We start from the raw sequence: 16,317 nt of genomic DNA, 5'->3' as shown, positions 1-16,317 counted from the left end.
GAGTGACCAGCTACATAAGTTTGTTTGCTGAGTTGCTGAGGAGGATTGGAAGTAAAGAGGACTGTCAAGCACTGCAACAGGACCTGGACAAGATGAGAAACGAAATTTAATATTAGAAAATGCGATGTGATGGAGTTTGGAAAAAGCAAAAAGAGAATTTTAGGTAATTACACATTGGGAAATAAGATCATAATAAAAACACCAATGAAAAGGGACCTGGGAGTTAGTGTTTTGGATAATTTGTCTTCAGAGAAACACACAAGCAGAATTGTAGGAGACATATAACCTGGTGAGAAACATAAAACTTGCTTTTCAATATCTGGTTGATGAGATGACGAAGAAACTGATTGTACCCATGATCCGTCCAAGGTTGGAATGCTCAGCAACAGTATGGTCACAGAATACAAAGATAAATATAAAGAAAGCAGAGAGGATTCAGAGGGCAGCAACAAAGCTGGTTTCAGGACTGAGAGGCTTAACATAAGAAGAGATTGAAGCATGAGGGAGAGGGGAGATCTGATTGTGGTGTATATGGTGTGAGTGGGATGGAAAAAGTGGACAAAGAAGATCTAATAATGTGGGACACAAGAAAATCAAGAGGTCATGGAAGGAAGATGAAAAGGGAAGCCTGAAGAAGAGATATAAAGAACAGCTGTCCACAAAGAGTGGTGGAGGCCTGAAATGGTCTGGAAAATGAAGTGGCCCATGCAAAGATGATTCATGAATTTAAGGCCAAGTTGGATTATAGTAGATATAGAGATGGGACAGTACGAGCATAGCTTCTCTCCCGTGTACCACAACTAGGTAAAAACACACACACTTTTTTTTTCCATTTACAAGAAGCTGTTACTGTTCCCTCTTGAGCAAGGGGGATGGGGTGTGTGGTGTGTGTACCCAGAGATGACTATAAGGACTTACTCTAATCATTAGGGTATCAGCTGGCAATGGCGAATCCAGCTTGTTATCAGGCCGTGTGTGAATTAGACACATACACACTTATCACACACACACATACATACACACTTGCACCACTCCAATAGCTCAGTGGTTAAAGCTCTGCACTGCCAGGTTTTGTGGCTTGGCAGGCAGAGGTTTGAGTCCTGCTCAGGCCGGGATTTTCCCGTTAACAAGGAGCGGTCACTCCCCTCTTGAGCTTGGGATGGGGTGTGTGGTGTGTGAAGGTCCCAGCAGTACTAGAGATCGACTAAAATGAGCCTTGCTTTAATTGGCAGGGTACTTGCTGGCAATTGCTGATGTTGGTGGTAGTGCTGGTAATGCTGGCGGTATTGAATACCAAGGAAAAGTCCACAAGCAGAACCCAAAGAGAAGGGGTAAAACTAGTCTATGGGAAAAATTTCTTAAAGCAAATTTTTGTGCTGAGGTAGGCTAGTAAAAAGTAACATTCATTGAAGCAAGTTTTCGTTGTGTGATATTCGTTAAGCGAGTTTTGCCTGTAGTTTATGCCTCGCCTTGAGAAGAGGGAGGAGGTTGGCGGTGGTAGTGGCGGCAGGGAGGAGGAGGAGGAGGAGGGGATCAGCCCAGTAGCCTCCCTTCCTGCCTCGGATTCCACCTTTCTCATCCATGCACCTCATTCATCATTCATGCAAGTTTTACACATTATTTTTTCTGTTTTTTATATCTATGGTTATGGTGATAAGTAAATGCCAATAACTTTATAATGAGTTGAAATAGGATCAAAGTAGGGGTTTGGTCCAATTATATTTCACTCATTCAATATTCCCCAAATGCTTATGATTCACATTAGCATATTCACACTTAATATGTTTTTTATTTTTTTATTTTTATTTATTTATTATTATTATTAACAGTTTTGCAAGATTTATAATATAGGACACTGGGAAAGGCTGCCTATTTTGGGAATTTTGTTACTCCAACCTTAAAAAAAAAACATTAATACATTAGTAGGTCACGGAAACAACAAAAACACACGTTCTCATTTTATTTAAATTTGTTCTTCACCTGCGTCGGCCACCGTCCCTCCTCACCCAGCGCTCCCGTCACCAGCCGCTCCCTTCACCTCCGCCACTCCACCTCACTTGCCTCCTTCCTCTTCCTTTGGCTACCCATGCTATTGGTGACAAAGATAACTCCTTTGAGTTCAAGTTTTCTAAAGAAAGAATTGCTACATTACATTTGTAAGTCACTGACACAACAAAAACACGTTCTCACATTCACCATCACTTTGTTGATGCGTCACTGGTTGTCGTCGTTGCCGAATCCTCACCCCGCTCTCCCTCCTCCCTCCTCACCCTGTCCTTCCACCTCCTCCTCACCCCGTCCTTCCACCTCCTCAGGAGGTGGAAGGACGGGGTGAGGAGGGAGAAGGGAGAGCGAGGTGAGGATTCGGCAGACGACGACGACAACCAGTGACGCATCAACAAAGTGATGGTGAGTGTGAGGACGTGTTTTTGTTGTTTCAGTGACTTACAAATGTAATGTAGCAATTCTTTCTTTAGAAAACTTGAACTCAAAGGAGTTATCTTTGTCACCAATAGCATGGGTAGCCAAAGGAAGAGGAAGGAGGCAAGTGAGGTGGAGTGGCGGAGGTGAAGGGAGCGCTGGGTGAGGAGGGACGGTGGCCGACGCAGGTGAAGAACAAATTTAAATAAAATGAGAACGTGTGTTTTTGTTTTTTCCGTGACCTACTAATGTATTAATAATGTTACATCGATGACGTCATCGATGAAACTCGTGTTAAATCGAACATATCGCATTAGTTAAACGTATCTCCTTAAATATCAACTCGTGTTAAATCAAAAACGCGTTATTTAAACTCGTGTTAATCAAGAGGTGACTGTGTATATATATATATATATATATATATATATATATATATATATATATATATATATATATATATATATATATATATATATATATATATATACAGGTAACTCTCGATTTACGCGAGTATTATGTCCTTGAAGAGGTCGCATAAATGAAAAACAATGTAAATCAAACAAGAGGTAGGTTTCTGTCGAAAAATAAATATTCACTTCATTCAGTACAGTGGAGAGAGAGAGAGAGAGAATATCCATATCACCGAGATATCCACTCAGGCACTCAGTCTCACTCGTGTGAGGAAGAAATGAGGGACACCATGAGCGACTGGCTAGTGCAGGTAACGCGATTTACGTGAGTTTGGTTTACGCATTTTTTAAATAACGCGGGGTCCAAAATCCAAAGAAATTTTTAATTTACACATTTTTTCACTTATACGTGATATTTTATGGAGTGGCCACCAGATGTCTCACACAACTGGACTCACACGGCGTCGCGGCCACACAGCTGAGCTCAGTTCTTCCCGCGCGCCACTTGAACAACAATACAATACCTACGCTGCCACGCTACTCAACAATAGGGGTGGGCAGGTACTGATACCACTACCTGTACTAACGGTACCAGCTGTACGGTATGGTACCGGTACCAGACTGCTCGGTACCGGTACCAATATCAGCCAGTCGCTCATGGTATCCCTCATTTCTTCCTCACAAGTGAGGAAGAAATGAGACTGAGTGCCTGAGTGCATATCTCGGTGATATGGATATACTCTCTCTCTCTCCACTGAATGAAATGAATATATATTTTTCAATAGAAACCTACCACATGTTTGATTTACATTGTTTATGATTTACGCAACCTCTTCAAGGACACAATACTCGCGAAAATCAAGAGTTACCTGTATTGGTACCAGTACCGAGCAGTCTGGTACCAGTACCATACCGTATAGCTGGTATCGTTAGTACTGGTACCTGCCCACCCCTATTGTTGAGTAGCGTGGCAGCGTGGGTACTGTATTGTTGTTCAAGTGGCGCGCGGGAAGAACTGAGCTCAGCTGTGTGGCCGCGGTGCCGTTTGAGTCCAGTTGCGTGAGACATCTGGTGGCCACTCCATAAAATATCGCGTATAAGTGAAAAAACTTGTAAATTAAACATTTATTTGGATTTTGGACCCCGCGTTATTTAAAAAATGCGTAAACCAAACTCGTGTAAATCGAATTAGCTGTGTGTGTGTGTGTGTGTGTATACATATATATATATATATATATATATATATATATATATATATATATATATATATATATATATATATATATATATATATATATATATATATATATATATATATATATATATATATATATATATATATATATATATATATATATATATATATATATATTTACAAGTCCATTTTAATTTTCTATATTGTAAAAGTACAACAATTTCATTGATGATTTTTTGTTAGTTTATTAAAGTTAAAAAAATAACATTTGATAAGTGATATTCAGAGTGTGAATTGCAGGATTCAAGAGAATGGAAAACATGCATCATTTATTGGTCACCCCATAAGAGCATTTTGATAACTCCTATCAGTCTTGGAAGATGGAGCCCTGTTGGTGTGATTATTTATTTATTACCTCCTTCCAGGTTTTGTATATTCTGTAAAAAAAAATGTACATTTTATATTGCATTAAGTAGTTGTGAATGATTAAGCAGAGGGTGAGGACTAATACCATGTGGAAAGTTATGTTTTGAGTGACATTTAATTTGTAATACTTACTGAAGTCTCTGATATTCTGCCAATTGATAGCATTTCAGCCTTGGAGACTGGTGCCAGTAATGCTGTCTAATAGGAGTCCAAGCAGCTGCCAGCTTCAGTAGCTCCCAGGATGAAATTGCCTGTCTCCTGTTGTATGCAGCCCTGCCTTCATGAAAATTTGTTTTAATTTTCATTTAGTATCCCGGTTTCCTGTCTGGCTTTGCAACGTGTGAGGTGACACAATCTATTTGATTGTGCAGCTTCTTTGCACAAATGCATTTGTTCCCTCAGCTTTTTTCTTAACACTGTATTACTCACTAAGGTCCCATGGTTGTTAAGAAGTTGCCTACATAATACTGCTTGTATTTCTATCCATTTATGAATGAACAGTATATGTTTTTGCATAAATTTACTGGTGTAGAGTTGTGCACCATCAAGTTAAATGCAGCCATGGGATTTGTATGCGAGTCCTTTGATGGCACAGACTTGGTGCAGTAGCCTTGACAAGTTTTATTTGTGTGTGCGGCATCTTTGCAGCCGGCTAGAGGCGCCAGTAGGGAGGGCGGAGGTGAAGGAAATGGCCAACCGAGAGACAAGTGTTGAGATCATGGAATCAGTGAGAGAGAAGAGTGTTTACCTCATACAGACAGCCAATCCCAAGTAAGCGCTCCAGGAGAGTTGGTCTTCATTCATTCTTCAGCTCCTTTAGCTAGTTTTGCCAGCTTTGTCAGTTCATAGCTAAAGCATGTTTGACATTCTCATGGCAAAACCAGTGATGGGAATTAGAAAAAAAGTATTATCTTCTATCAGTCAGTACTTATTACTAAAACACTAAACATTCATTGGGAACTATATATGTTGATCAGTGTCTTCCTGTCAGCCACAGCCTCCCTGTTCAAGGTACGTCTTTCATGGGTCAGTATACACACACCTCACACATTGTCATATACCTATCACATGTGAGAAAAGGTAAGGTGTTACATCACACTGTTTTGTTTTCCTGTATTATGTATGCACATTAAGGATATGAGATAATTTTTTCACTTTTTTTTTTTTCCCCCTCCAAAAACATGCTTTTTAAACAGCCAATTACCCTTACTTTTTCAACCAAGTAGGCTGGGTCAGTTTAAGTATTACAAAATTTCATCCAAAAAAAATGCATTTTTATGTGTATCCGCAAGTGTTTTCTCTGGATACTATGAGAAGGTGAGGCTGCCAGAAGTACGTACGTGCTTGACCCTGACAGCCTCCGCCTGTGTTCCCGCCTAGTGGGTGGTGACAAATAAAAAAAAATGGATCAAGAAGCTCATACACCAAGTCACCGCTCGAAAATCCAAGGCATTTTTGGGGGGGATTTTTTTGCTCGTAAATCAAAACACTCGTAAACTAAGGCACTCGTAAACCGAGGTTTGACTGTACTTCTGTTGGCCCTTTCAATATGGTGACGCAGACGTCGGCGTCACAGTATGGAAAGGGTTAAGAGGAATTGGAAGAGGATTAATCCTCTTCTAAACCTCTTAGTCCTCTTCCATTTACTCTTAATAGGTTTAGAAGAGGATTAAGAGGAAATGAAAAAGGATTAAGAGGTTTAGAAGGGGATTAACCCTTTCCATGCGGTGAAGCCGACGTCGGCGTCACCGTACTGAAAGAGTTAATAGTGTAATAGCAATAATTATAATTGCAATTTAGCAAATGGAAATCTTTAGTTTTATTCTACATCTCCTGCAACTCATCCTGTCACAACCCACCTCCATTTTTTATTATTATTATTTTTTATTTATTTTTTTTTTTTTTAGTTTATTTATTTATTTATTTATTTATTTTTTTTTTTTTTATTTATTTATTTATTTATTTTTTTTTTTTATTTTTTATTTTTTTGGTGCCGCCTTTAGCACTGGTAGACTTTTCTTAAGGGGTCTCTTGAACGACCACAGCTCGTTAGTGGCACAGGCAAATTTTATTTATAGTGACTGCCGTGATATAGGATTCTTGGTTGGCCCATGGTACCCCCAGTGCTCCACTTCAACAAAGTCGCTGAAGTCAGGGTTGATTGAAGATCTGGGCAGCATATAGGCCATCTTCCACTACTTGATGATGGTTGAAATTTGTCTGTGCGCTGCAGTAGGACTCAAACGTAGGCCTTTTGGCTCACCATGCCCACCTGCTGACCACTTGGCCACCGCCTCCTCGAGTTTAAAGTCCTTATTTGATAGTCAGTCCTTTGACACCTTACACACTGTAATAATGATAGATAAGCAAAAGTTGGTTCCATGACTCTGCTATCATAAGTGTTTACAAACATTTGAGAGCTGCAGTAGCCTTACTGATTTATCACATAAAAGATAAGGAAAATATAAAATATCAAAGTATTTTCTTGTCTGAATTTTCAGTAGCTAGTAATGTATCTGAATTTCTCAAACTCAAATTCTGTTGCTTCCATGTAAAGTGTTTTGTTTTTTGTAAAGTACTCTTGAGTCCATTTTTTGCCTTATTTTCTTGCATATGAATCAAGAACATAATCAGGAGTATTAGAATACAATTTTTTAACCATTTTACTCCATTTGTTCTTCTTATATATATATATATATATATATATATATATATATATATATATATATATATATATATATATATATATATATATATATATATATATATATATATATATATATATACAATTTTTTTTCATTATCTAATTTATTCTGTTTAATAAAGCATGTAAACATTAAACACATTTAGAGGTCAAGCAATTTTCTTATCATTATCTAATTTATCATCCATATCTTACACACACACACACACACACACATATATATATATATATATATATATATATATATATATATATATATATATATATATATATATATATATATATATATATATATATATATATATATATATATATATATATATATGTACAACTTTTTTTTTTTTTTTTTTCATTATCTAATTTATTCTGTTTAATAAATCATGTAATCATTAAACACATTTCGAGGTTAAGCAATTTTCTTATCATTATCTAATTTCTCATCCATATCTTACACACACACACACACACACACACACACACACACACACACAGAACCGTGGTTAAGGACACTACATCGGAATGGAGAACAGTGGAAAGTGGAGTGCACCAGGGGTCGGTTTTAGCACCAGTACTCTTCCTAGTCTATATTAATGACATGCCAGAGGGAATAAACAGCTACATGAGCCTGTTCGCAGATGATGCTAAACTGCAAAGACATATAAGAAACAGTGAAGACTGCAAGGAGCTGCAAGAAGATCTAAACAAGATTTGGAAATGGAGTCAGAAATGGGAGATGAAATTCAACATGAAGAAATGTCATGTTATGAAAATGGGAAAAAGTGTAGAAAGACCAAAATGGACATATAAAATGGGAGATGGTGAAATATTAAAGAAAGTAAATGAAGAGAGAAACCTGGGAGTAATAATGCAAGATTATATGCAACCAGAAAGTCATATAAATCGGATCTTCGGTGATACATATAACATGGTGAGAAATATAGGTACAGCATTCCACTACATGGACAAAGAAATGATGAAAAAATTAATTACTACTATGATCAGACCTAAACTAGAATACACAGAAACAGCGTGGTCTCCACATATGAAGAAACACATAAAAAAACTAGAAAGAATACAGAGGATGGCAGCAAAAATGGTTCCAGAACTGGAGGGACTGACATACAAAGAGAGACTAAAGGAAATGGACTTACCAACACTAGAACAAAGAAGAGAAAGAGGAGACCTAATACAAATCTATAGGCTATTGAGTAAAATGGAAGAAGTAGATAAAGAGAAATTGCTACTAAGAGAAGAACCTTCCAGCAGGAATACTAGAGGACATAGTAAAAAGTTGAGGAAGGGAAGATGCTCAAGAGACATAAAGAAATATAGCTTCCCACAAAGAAACATAGCGGTTTAGAACAGACTAAGTGAAGAAATAGTATCGGCGAAGAGTGTGCAGAGCTTCAAGGAAAAGTTGGATAATTATAGATACGGAGACGGGACCACACGAGCGTAAGCCCAGGCCCTGTAAAATTACAACTAGGTAAATACACACACAATGAAGTATGGAATGAAGTAAGATATAACGTTATGCTGGAAGATACAATACGGGCATTGACAGACAAAATAAAAAATAATAAGAGTAATATTAACAGGAGACTTCAGTTGCGAAGAAGTGAAATGGGAAGATTATGCAACGGAGGGTGGTGAAAATACTTGGGGAAGTAAACTATTGAAGCTGGTAACAAATAACCCAATGATGCAGTGGGTGTAAGGAGAAACAAGGTTGAGAGGGGATGAAGAACCATCAAGACGACCTAATTTTCACAAAAAACGTGGAGTTGGATGAAGGAGTCAGTCATGAGTGCCCCTTAGGAAAGAGCAACCATGAACTATTGGAGATGAAAACTTTGGAAGGATGTGAATATCAAGAAGAGGCTTATAAGGAATAAAGGAAAAGTTATGCTAAGGCTTTCTTCGGCGGGGTAGACTGAACTGATATGAAGAGAGTACATACTGATATTCAAGAGAAATATGACTTTTTTAATGAATATTTACAACAGAGGACTAGAGATATATGTTCCATACTACACAGTAAAAACTAAAGGAGAGAAAGCATGGTTTGGATGGAGGTGTGAGACAGCAAGAAGAAATAGAAAAAAGGCATGGAGGAATTTAAAGAAAAGACCAAATAAGAACAATAGCAACAAATAGAAAAAAAGCAAGAATTGATAATGTGAAAATAAGGAGAGAGGGGGAAGCTAAATTTGAAAGAAGAATAGTTTTTAAATGTAAAGAAGAACCAAAAATGTTTTATAAATTCGTAAACAGGAAGCTAGAAAGAAATGAAGGAGTGGAAAGGCTAAAAGAAAAAAAATGTATTGTACGAAAAGGACAAAGAAATTGCAGAAATATTAAATAAAAATTTTCATAAAGTGTTCACGGAAGAAACTGACTATGACTGGGGTCTCGAAAATTGCAAAGAAGGGAAACTAAATCATGTAAAGGTTGAGAAAGGCGAACTAATACAGCTGATGAAAACCTTAGATGGAAGGAAAGCTATGGGACTGGATGGAATCTCGGGACAAATGCTAAAAGAATGTAGAAAATTGGAGCCACTTTATGACATAATAACATGCTCTATAAATACAGGAAAAGTGCCCTTAGAATGGAAGAGAGCAAACATTGTACAAATATATAAAAGTGGAGATAAAACTGAACCATTTGTGTGAAAAAGTAAGTAAAATGAAATGGAGTAAGTATTTAGAGAAGGAAGGCATTATGAGCAGCTGACATTTCAGGTTTAGAGAAGCAAGATCTTGTGCCACAGACTTACTAAGCTTCTGTTCAAGAGTGATAGATATTACCCAGGCAACAGAGGGATGAGCACATTGTAGCTACCTGGACTTAAAGTAACATTTTGATAGTCGCATAAAAGCCTAATATGGAAATTAGAAAAGAAAGGTCGACTGCAGGGGAAAATGGGGGACTGGATGAGAGACTACTTGGTGGGAAGAGAAATGAAAACAGTGGTAAGAGATAGAAAGTTGAAGTGATGATGCATAACAAGCTGTGTTCTCCAAGATCCAGTTTTGGCACCCATAATGTTTCTAATAAATAAAAATGATATAACGGGAGGAATCGAGAGTTACGCAAGTTTGTTTTGCAGATGATGGAAAATTGAGGAGGATTATAATAAATCAAGGATCAAGAAGACTGTGCTAAGTTACAAAATGATCTACGTAGGTAAAATTTACAGATGGATAAAAAATGAGAAGTTAAATTTAGTTTTAAAAAGTGTCGTGCCGGACATTGGGAAGAGTGAATAAGACCCACAGGGTGATATGAATTGGGTGATAAATTATCATCAAAAGAGAGAAATGAAAAAGACTTAGGAATTGACACCTGAAAGTCACATCAACAAAATATTTGGAGAAACAATTGAGTTATTAAGAAATTTAAGAGTAGCATTCCTCTGCCCTGACAAGAGAATGATGAAGTTAATTACTTCATTAATCAGACCAAAATTGGAATACGCCAAAGTAGTATGGCTACAGAACTAAAATATTTTCCTTACGAAGACACATTGTGGGAAATAAATTTGACAACCTTGGAAGAGAGAAGAGTAAGATGATATATTATTACCATATATAAATTAATGAATGGTCTGGAAGAGACAGATAGACAGTATCTGCTATTAACAAGTGAGCAAGGAGTACGACAACGAAGAGGACACAGTATGAAGTTGACCAAAGGAAGGTGGTTAAATGATATCAAGAAATTCAGTTTTCCTTATAGCACAGTATATGTGTGGAATGGATTGAGGAAAGATTTTGTGATGGCAATGAGTGTCAAACAGTTTAAGGAAAGACTGAACAATTATAGATATTGAGATGGGACCTCATAAGTGTAGCTTAGGCCCAGTGTACTACAACTAGGTAAATACACACACACACACACACACACACACACATTTCAATTATGACTTCAAATTACCTTCAGAATTGGCCTCTTAATGATTATTTTACTAATACAAAATTTTTGTTTATTGTTTTGTATTTTAAGATGTCTTGTGCTATGTGATACAAGTCAGTATTTCAACTTATATATACATGATACATTTAATATTGCCTTGTTTTCATTATTAATGTTGACACAATGTCATTGTTGCCAGAGACGTCAACAACAATATCATGGAGTTATTGATCATGGCCTATGCCTGCAAGACCTCCTCAGCTCGTAACATAGTGGGGGTCGTTCCTTACCTGCCCTACTGCAAGCAGAGCAAGATGAGGAAACGAGGCTGCATTGTATCCAAACTTCTTGCAAAAATGATGTGTAAGTTTGTATTTTTACAGTGGCTTTTTTTATTTATTTATTTTTTTATTTTTTTATTTTTTTATTTATTTATTTATATATATATATTTTTTTTACGTGGTCGCCTATAGCACCGGTAAGCTTTCTTCAGGGGCCTGGTGGTCGGCCCAAGCCCATCATGGCGCAGGCAATTTTTATAGTGGCACCATTTACTCTTGCACAATCATTCATTTGCATAATCAGTACTTTCAGATTTTTTTCAGTCTTCCAGTTGCCAATAAAATTATAGAAAAAAAATGCCATAACTCCCTTATTTCTGGGGCTACAGAAAAGTTTTAGGTATTTTTTAATTAGCGACCGGACTCGAGAATTGACTTGAAAGGGTAAAAAATCGAATACATTCGCAAAAAAAAAACTCAAACGGGAAAAAAACTATTTTTAAGTTCCCAACCTTGAAACCTGCTCATTTTTTGAGAATTAAAAAAACTTATTTAACATATGATTTAGCCCTGCCAATGTGCTTTCCAATATGGTGCATAACTTTTCCCTATTCCCAGTAGTTTCGTTGCTAGAGCTCGAAACGTAAACCCTGTCGAGAGCGATTTTGACGAACTCCAAACACTTTGCCGTTTTCGTCCTTCGAGTTGGTCAAATTACATTGCCAAGAGAGGCTACGTGCCAAAATTACAGCCTTCTAGAGGCAATAGCAAGGCCACACTAGACGAAAATGGCAAACTGTCTGAAAATCGCTCTCGACAGGGTTTACGTTTCGAGCTCTAGCGACGAAACTACTGGGAGTAGGGAAATGTTATGCACCATATTGGAAACCACATTGGCAGGGCTAAATCATTTGTTAAATAAGTTTTTTGAAATTCTCAAAAAATGAGCGGGTTTCAAGGTTGGGAACTCAAAAATAGGTTTTTTTTTCAGTCGTTTTTATTTGATTTTTGACCCTTTTGAGTTGGCTCATACTCAGCCCCAAATGACTCAGACTCACTGAACTCACAATCAGAGTTCAGAAGCATATTCAGAGCCCCTTGGGCAGAAAGAGTGGAGCAGTGGCAGTCATACATGACATAAACATTCCTGACTACTGACAAGGTTCTGTCACTGCGGCACAGAAGAGGGGATGAGTTGCTATTTCTCATTTTTTCCCCAAATTGTTCATTTTTACATCCTAATTGTGCAGCTGTACATGCACCCATCGAGTAGAACGTTACAGCAATAAACTCACCAATCCCTCTTCTTGAATATGCAAAAGACCCAAAGTTCATAAAGCGAATGGTTTGGCCATGACGAAGTGAGGAACTTGGTGTCGGCTAAAGACAGCTGCGGGCCCTCGGCGTACAAATGAGGTGACGGCTATAGACGGCAGCAGGACTGTGCGGGTTAACCACGCTGCCGCCACTCTCACTTTCACTGTCCTCTCCACTCCCGCCTCACGGTCCAGAACATCTCCCAAATAACATAAATGTTCTACCTCATCCAGCTTTCCTCCATTCACCTCTAGTTCATCCCTCTCAGTTTCTTGTCCTTGCTGTCTCCTTACACAAGCTGGGCATGTAAAATTCTGCACTCCTCTTACATTTCTGAGGCCTGAGCATCTATGGTGGCACCACTGCCTGCAACATGTGCAGAAGACAGAATTAACACCTACTCCCTTCCCACAGCATCCACATGGACTTTTTCCTGATTTAATCTTTTCTCTTGCTTCTTTTCCAGTCACCATGTACTTTGTTTTTTCCATATTAATTTTCAAACCTCTCTCCTCCATTCCTTCCTTCCATTTATTAAACTTTTCTATCACTTCTTCTGCTGTCTCTGCATTTACTACCAAGTCATCTGCATACAGCAGCTCCCATGGTGCCTCTCCTCTTGCAGTGAGGCCCATGATGGAGGACACTGCTCAGGGGGAGATGGTCAGGTTGTAAGGGAGGTTTTGGGAGTGCATATGGGGTGGTTAGGTTTGTGGGGAAGCATTTTGCGATTATCTATTTGTGGTTATACATTATCCTTTTGACACTGATAATATATTTTAACAGACAAAGCTGGCCTGACCCATGTGATTACAATGGATCTCCACCAGAAAGAAATTCAGGGCTTCTTTGAGTGCCCAGTGGACAATCTCCGAGCCTCTCCCTTCCTGCTGCAGTACATCCAGGAGAGTGTAAGTCCCCTAGGTTGCTGTATTAGATATTCTCCTCACAAAGAATATACACAGATAGCTGTAGCTTACATAACTTGGGAAGCAGTTCAATTAACATGAATGATATTTCATTGTATCACTTGTAATAATTAGTGACTATTTCCACATTGCCTCTTATGGGTTAATATCACATCTTCATATTCAGTTGAGTTGTGTTGATTACCCAAAGAGCATGGTTTGCATCAAATTTATGCATTTTTGTGCTGGTTAATGTACCGCTGTGTGTGTAAATTTTATGCATGTATTTCCCGTGCAGTTTTGGGCTGTAGGTGGATGGAAGGTGTCCTAACCAATCTTAGGATGACTCGGCAAGGTTTTTTAGGCTTGTCAGTGTGTCTGGCCTCATGTTGCAGTGCAGTGAGGCATATGATGGAAGACACTGCTTGGGAGGAAATGGTCAGATTGTAAGGGAGGTTATGGGAGTGCATAGAGGGTTGGTTAGGTTTGTGGGGAAGCATTATTTTCACATTGCTACATCTGTGGAAGGTGTAAAAAAACATATTAATGATAACTATATATAAAGCCAGTTATTGGGGTGGAGGAAACAGTTGTTGAGTTGGAAATCAGCAAACGTAAGAGGCTGAGTACGACAATCTGGCAACGTTGGTTATGAGGGTGTAGGGGGTATCTGGTGAGTCTTGATGGTTAGGGAAGGGGTATTATCATGTATTTGCAACACTGGAGGATGTAACCTTGGCTAGAAGCTTACAAGATGATTACTATGACACCTGGATGCCGCTGGCCGTCCACCGCGGGAAAGATAGTGGCAAAAAGAAAGAAAAAAAAGTGCAAAGCAGATGTGAATCAAATGGTTGGTATTTTCTTTACTTTTGGGTTAAGTACTAACTGGGTATGCAGCAGAAGGTATAATGAAAATTGGTAGATACCTCTGAAAACTTTTTATTAGAAGTTGATGCCGTTGGTTAAAGATTCACTAACATAACTATTAGGATTTAGTTTGCACTGCTCAGTAGGTTTAACTCAAAATTCATGTGACTGCAGCTAGGCATTCTAACCACATTGAAATGGAGGCACTTAGTGTTTAGTGCTTATAGGAGTTGATTTTTTATGGTGTTGCTGGAGTTTCTGCTAGTGCAGGTGGATTTTTCTTATGGTGTTGCTGAAATGCTTTCTTTTTTTACAGATCCCAGACTACCGCAATGCCGTCATAGTGGCTCGTGATCCAGGCTCTGCCAAAAAGGCAACATCTTACGCCGAGCGTCTGAGACTAGGTCAGTTGATCTTGTGTTATGTTGCAATTTCTGCTCTGCATTATCATCAAATGAGCAATGTAGAAGTGTGCTTCATAGTCTTCATCAGGTACTGTCAAACATTTTTTTGTAAGTAACCACAATCATTTAATTCCTAAATCATGGCTGTATAAATCAAATTACATTACTATCATCATTATCTTTATGCACATTTTTCATCATTCATGTCAGATATCACTCCCAGTAGGACAGCAGTCCACAGACTGAACACACAAGACCATAGTCCCAGTCCCAGGATGAAAGCTTACCTGGTAAAATATGCCACATCACTGCGTGCGCACACACACGCATACACACACACACACACACACACACACACACACACCACAGAAGCGAGAGGACGTGGATAGATGAAACGGAGAACAACAATCTATTTGTCAGTCATAAGAGCCCGAGCAACAGCTAAGTTCTATGAGTCCCGTCTCCTAGGAATTTAGAAATTGAAAGGAATATGAGAGAGTGAGAAGCGATAAGTATAACGGGGAGAAAAAGGAGAGGAAGGAGGTTGGATGGAAGGTAAACAAAGATTCAAGATGGCAGAGTCACCTAATTGACGGGGAGAAGACTTAGGGGAGAGTTTCGAGGGCTTCATGCCAAAATCAGGAATGGAACCGGTACAGTGGAAAAGGATAAACAAATTGGAGCAGGACTGTGACAAAATAGTGATAGAAATGAGGAAGTTGAGAGCAGAGTTTGGGGAAGTGATTCAGGCACTGACTGAAGTAAAAAAGAGATGATGAGGCAAGGAGAAGAGATGAGGAGACAAAGAAAATGGTGGAGAACTTGAGAGAAGAAATAATTAAACTGACTAAGGAGCAGTTGGAAAGCCAAAAAGAAATAGCGCAACTGAAGATGGAAAAATTAAAAAAGGCCTAAGATACAAATTTTGAAAATGGAAAGAGAAGAGTGTGATGGGGACAAAAGAAGACATGGAGAAGAAGATGGAAATGATAAAAAGAGAGGTAGCAAAGAAAACTGGAAATGATCAGCAGAATGTGGGTGTAAAGGTAGAGGAAAGATTAAGGATGTGGTCAATGATGAATTGAAGGAGTGGAGAAGTGAAGAAAGACAAGGAAAAAATGAGCTCAAGGGAAATTCTAGAACAACAGGAACAGAGGCAAGACATTTTATATATTAAGGATGTGGTCAATGATGAATTGAAGGAGTGGAGAAGTGAAGAAAGACAAGGAAAAAATGAGCTCAAGGGAAATTCTAGAACAACAGGAACAGAGGCAAGACATTATATATATATATATATATATATATATATATATATATATATATATATATATATATATATATATATATATATATATATATATATATATATATATATATATATATATATGTATGTATGTATGTATACAGTCGTCCCTCAAATAGTACGGGGGTTAGGGACTCAGGACCCCCGTACTATTCGAAAA

The 16,317-nt window shown here is 38.1% G+C and overlaps 1 protein-coding gene across 5 annotated transcripts in view; it reads left to right on the top strand.

Annotated features, from left to right (window-relative positions):
- Nucleotides 1-16,317, top strand: part of LOC126980504 (phosphoribosyl pyrophosphate synthase-associated protein 2-like) — a 36,161-nt gene that overhangs the window by 6,855 nt on the left and 12,989 nt on the right. For 4 of the 5 annotated variants that reach the window (XM_050830470.1, XM_050830468.1, XM_050830469.1 and 1 more), the window contains 4 exons: nt 5,101-5,223; nt 11,274-11,437; nt 13,459-13,583; nt 14,767-14,854. In XM_050830470.1, coding sequence (XP_050686427.1) covers nt 5,101-5,223; nt 11,274-11,437; nt 13,459-13,583; nt 14,767-14,854 — 500 coding nt within the window. The remainder of the gene's footprint in view (nt 1-5,100; nt 5,224-11,273; nt 11,438-13,458; nt 13,584-14,766; nt 14,855-16,317) is intronic. The other variant, XM_050830472.1, reaches the window with a different exon arrangement.

This window comes from Eriocheir sinensis, chromosome 44 (genome assembly GCF_024679095.1).
Source record: "Eriocheir sinensis breed Jianghai 21 chromosome 44, ASM2467909v1, whole genome shotgun sequence".
Taxonomy (NCBI): domain Eukaryota; kingdom Metazoa; phylum Arthropoda; class Malacostraca; order Decapoda; family Varunidae; genus Eriocheir; species Eriocheir sinensis.
The sequence above is the reverse complement of the archived record's forward strand: the minus strand, read 5'-3'. Positions and strand labels throughout refer to the sequence as shown.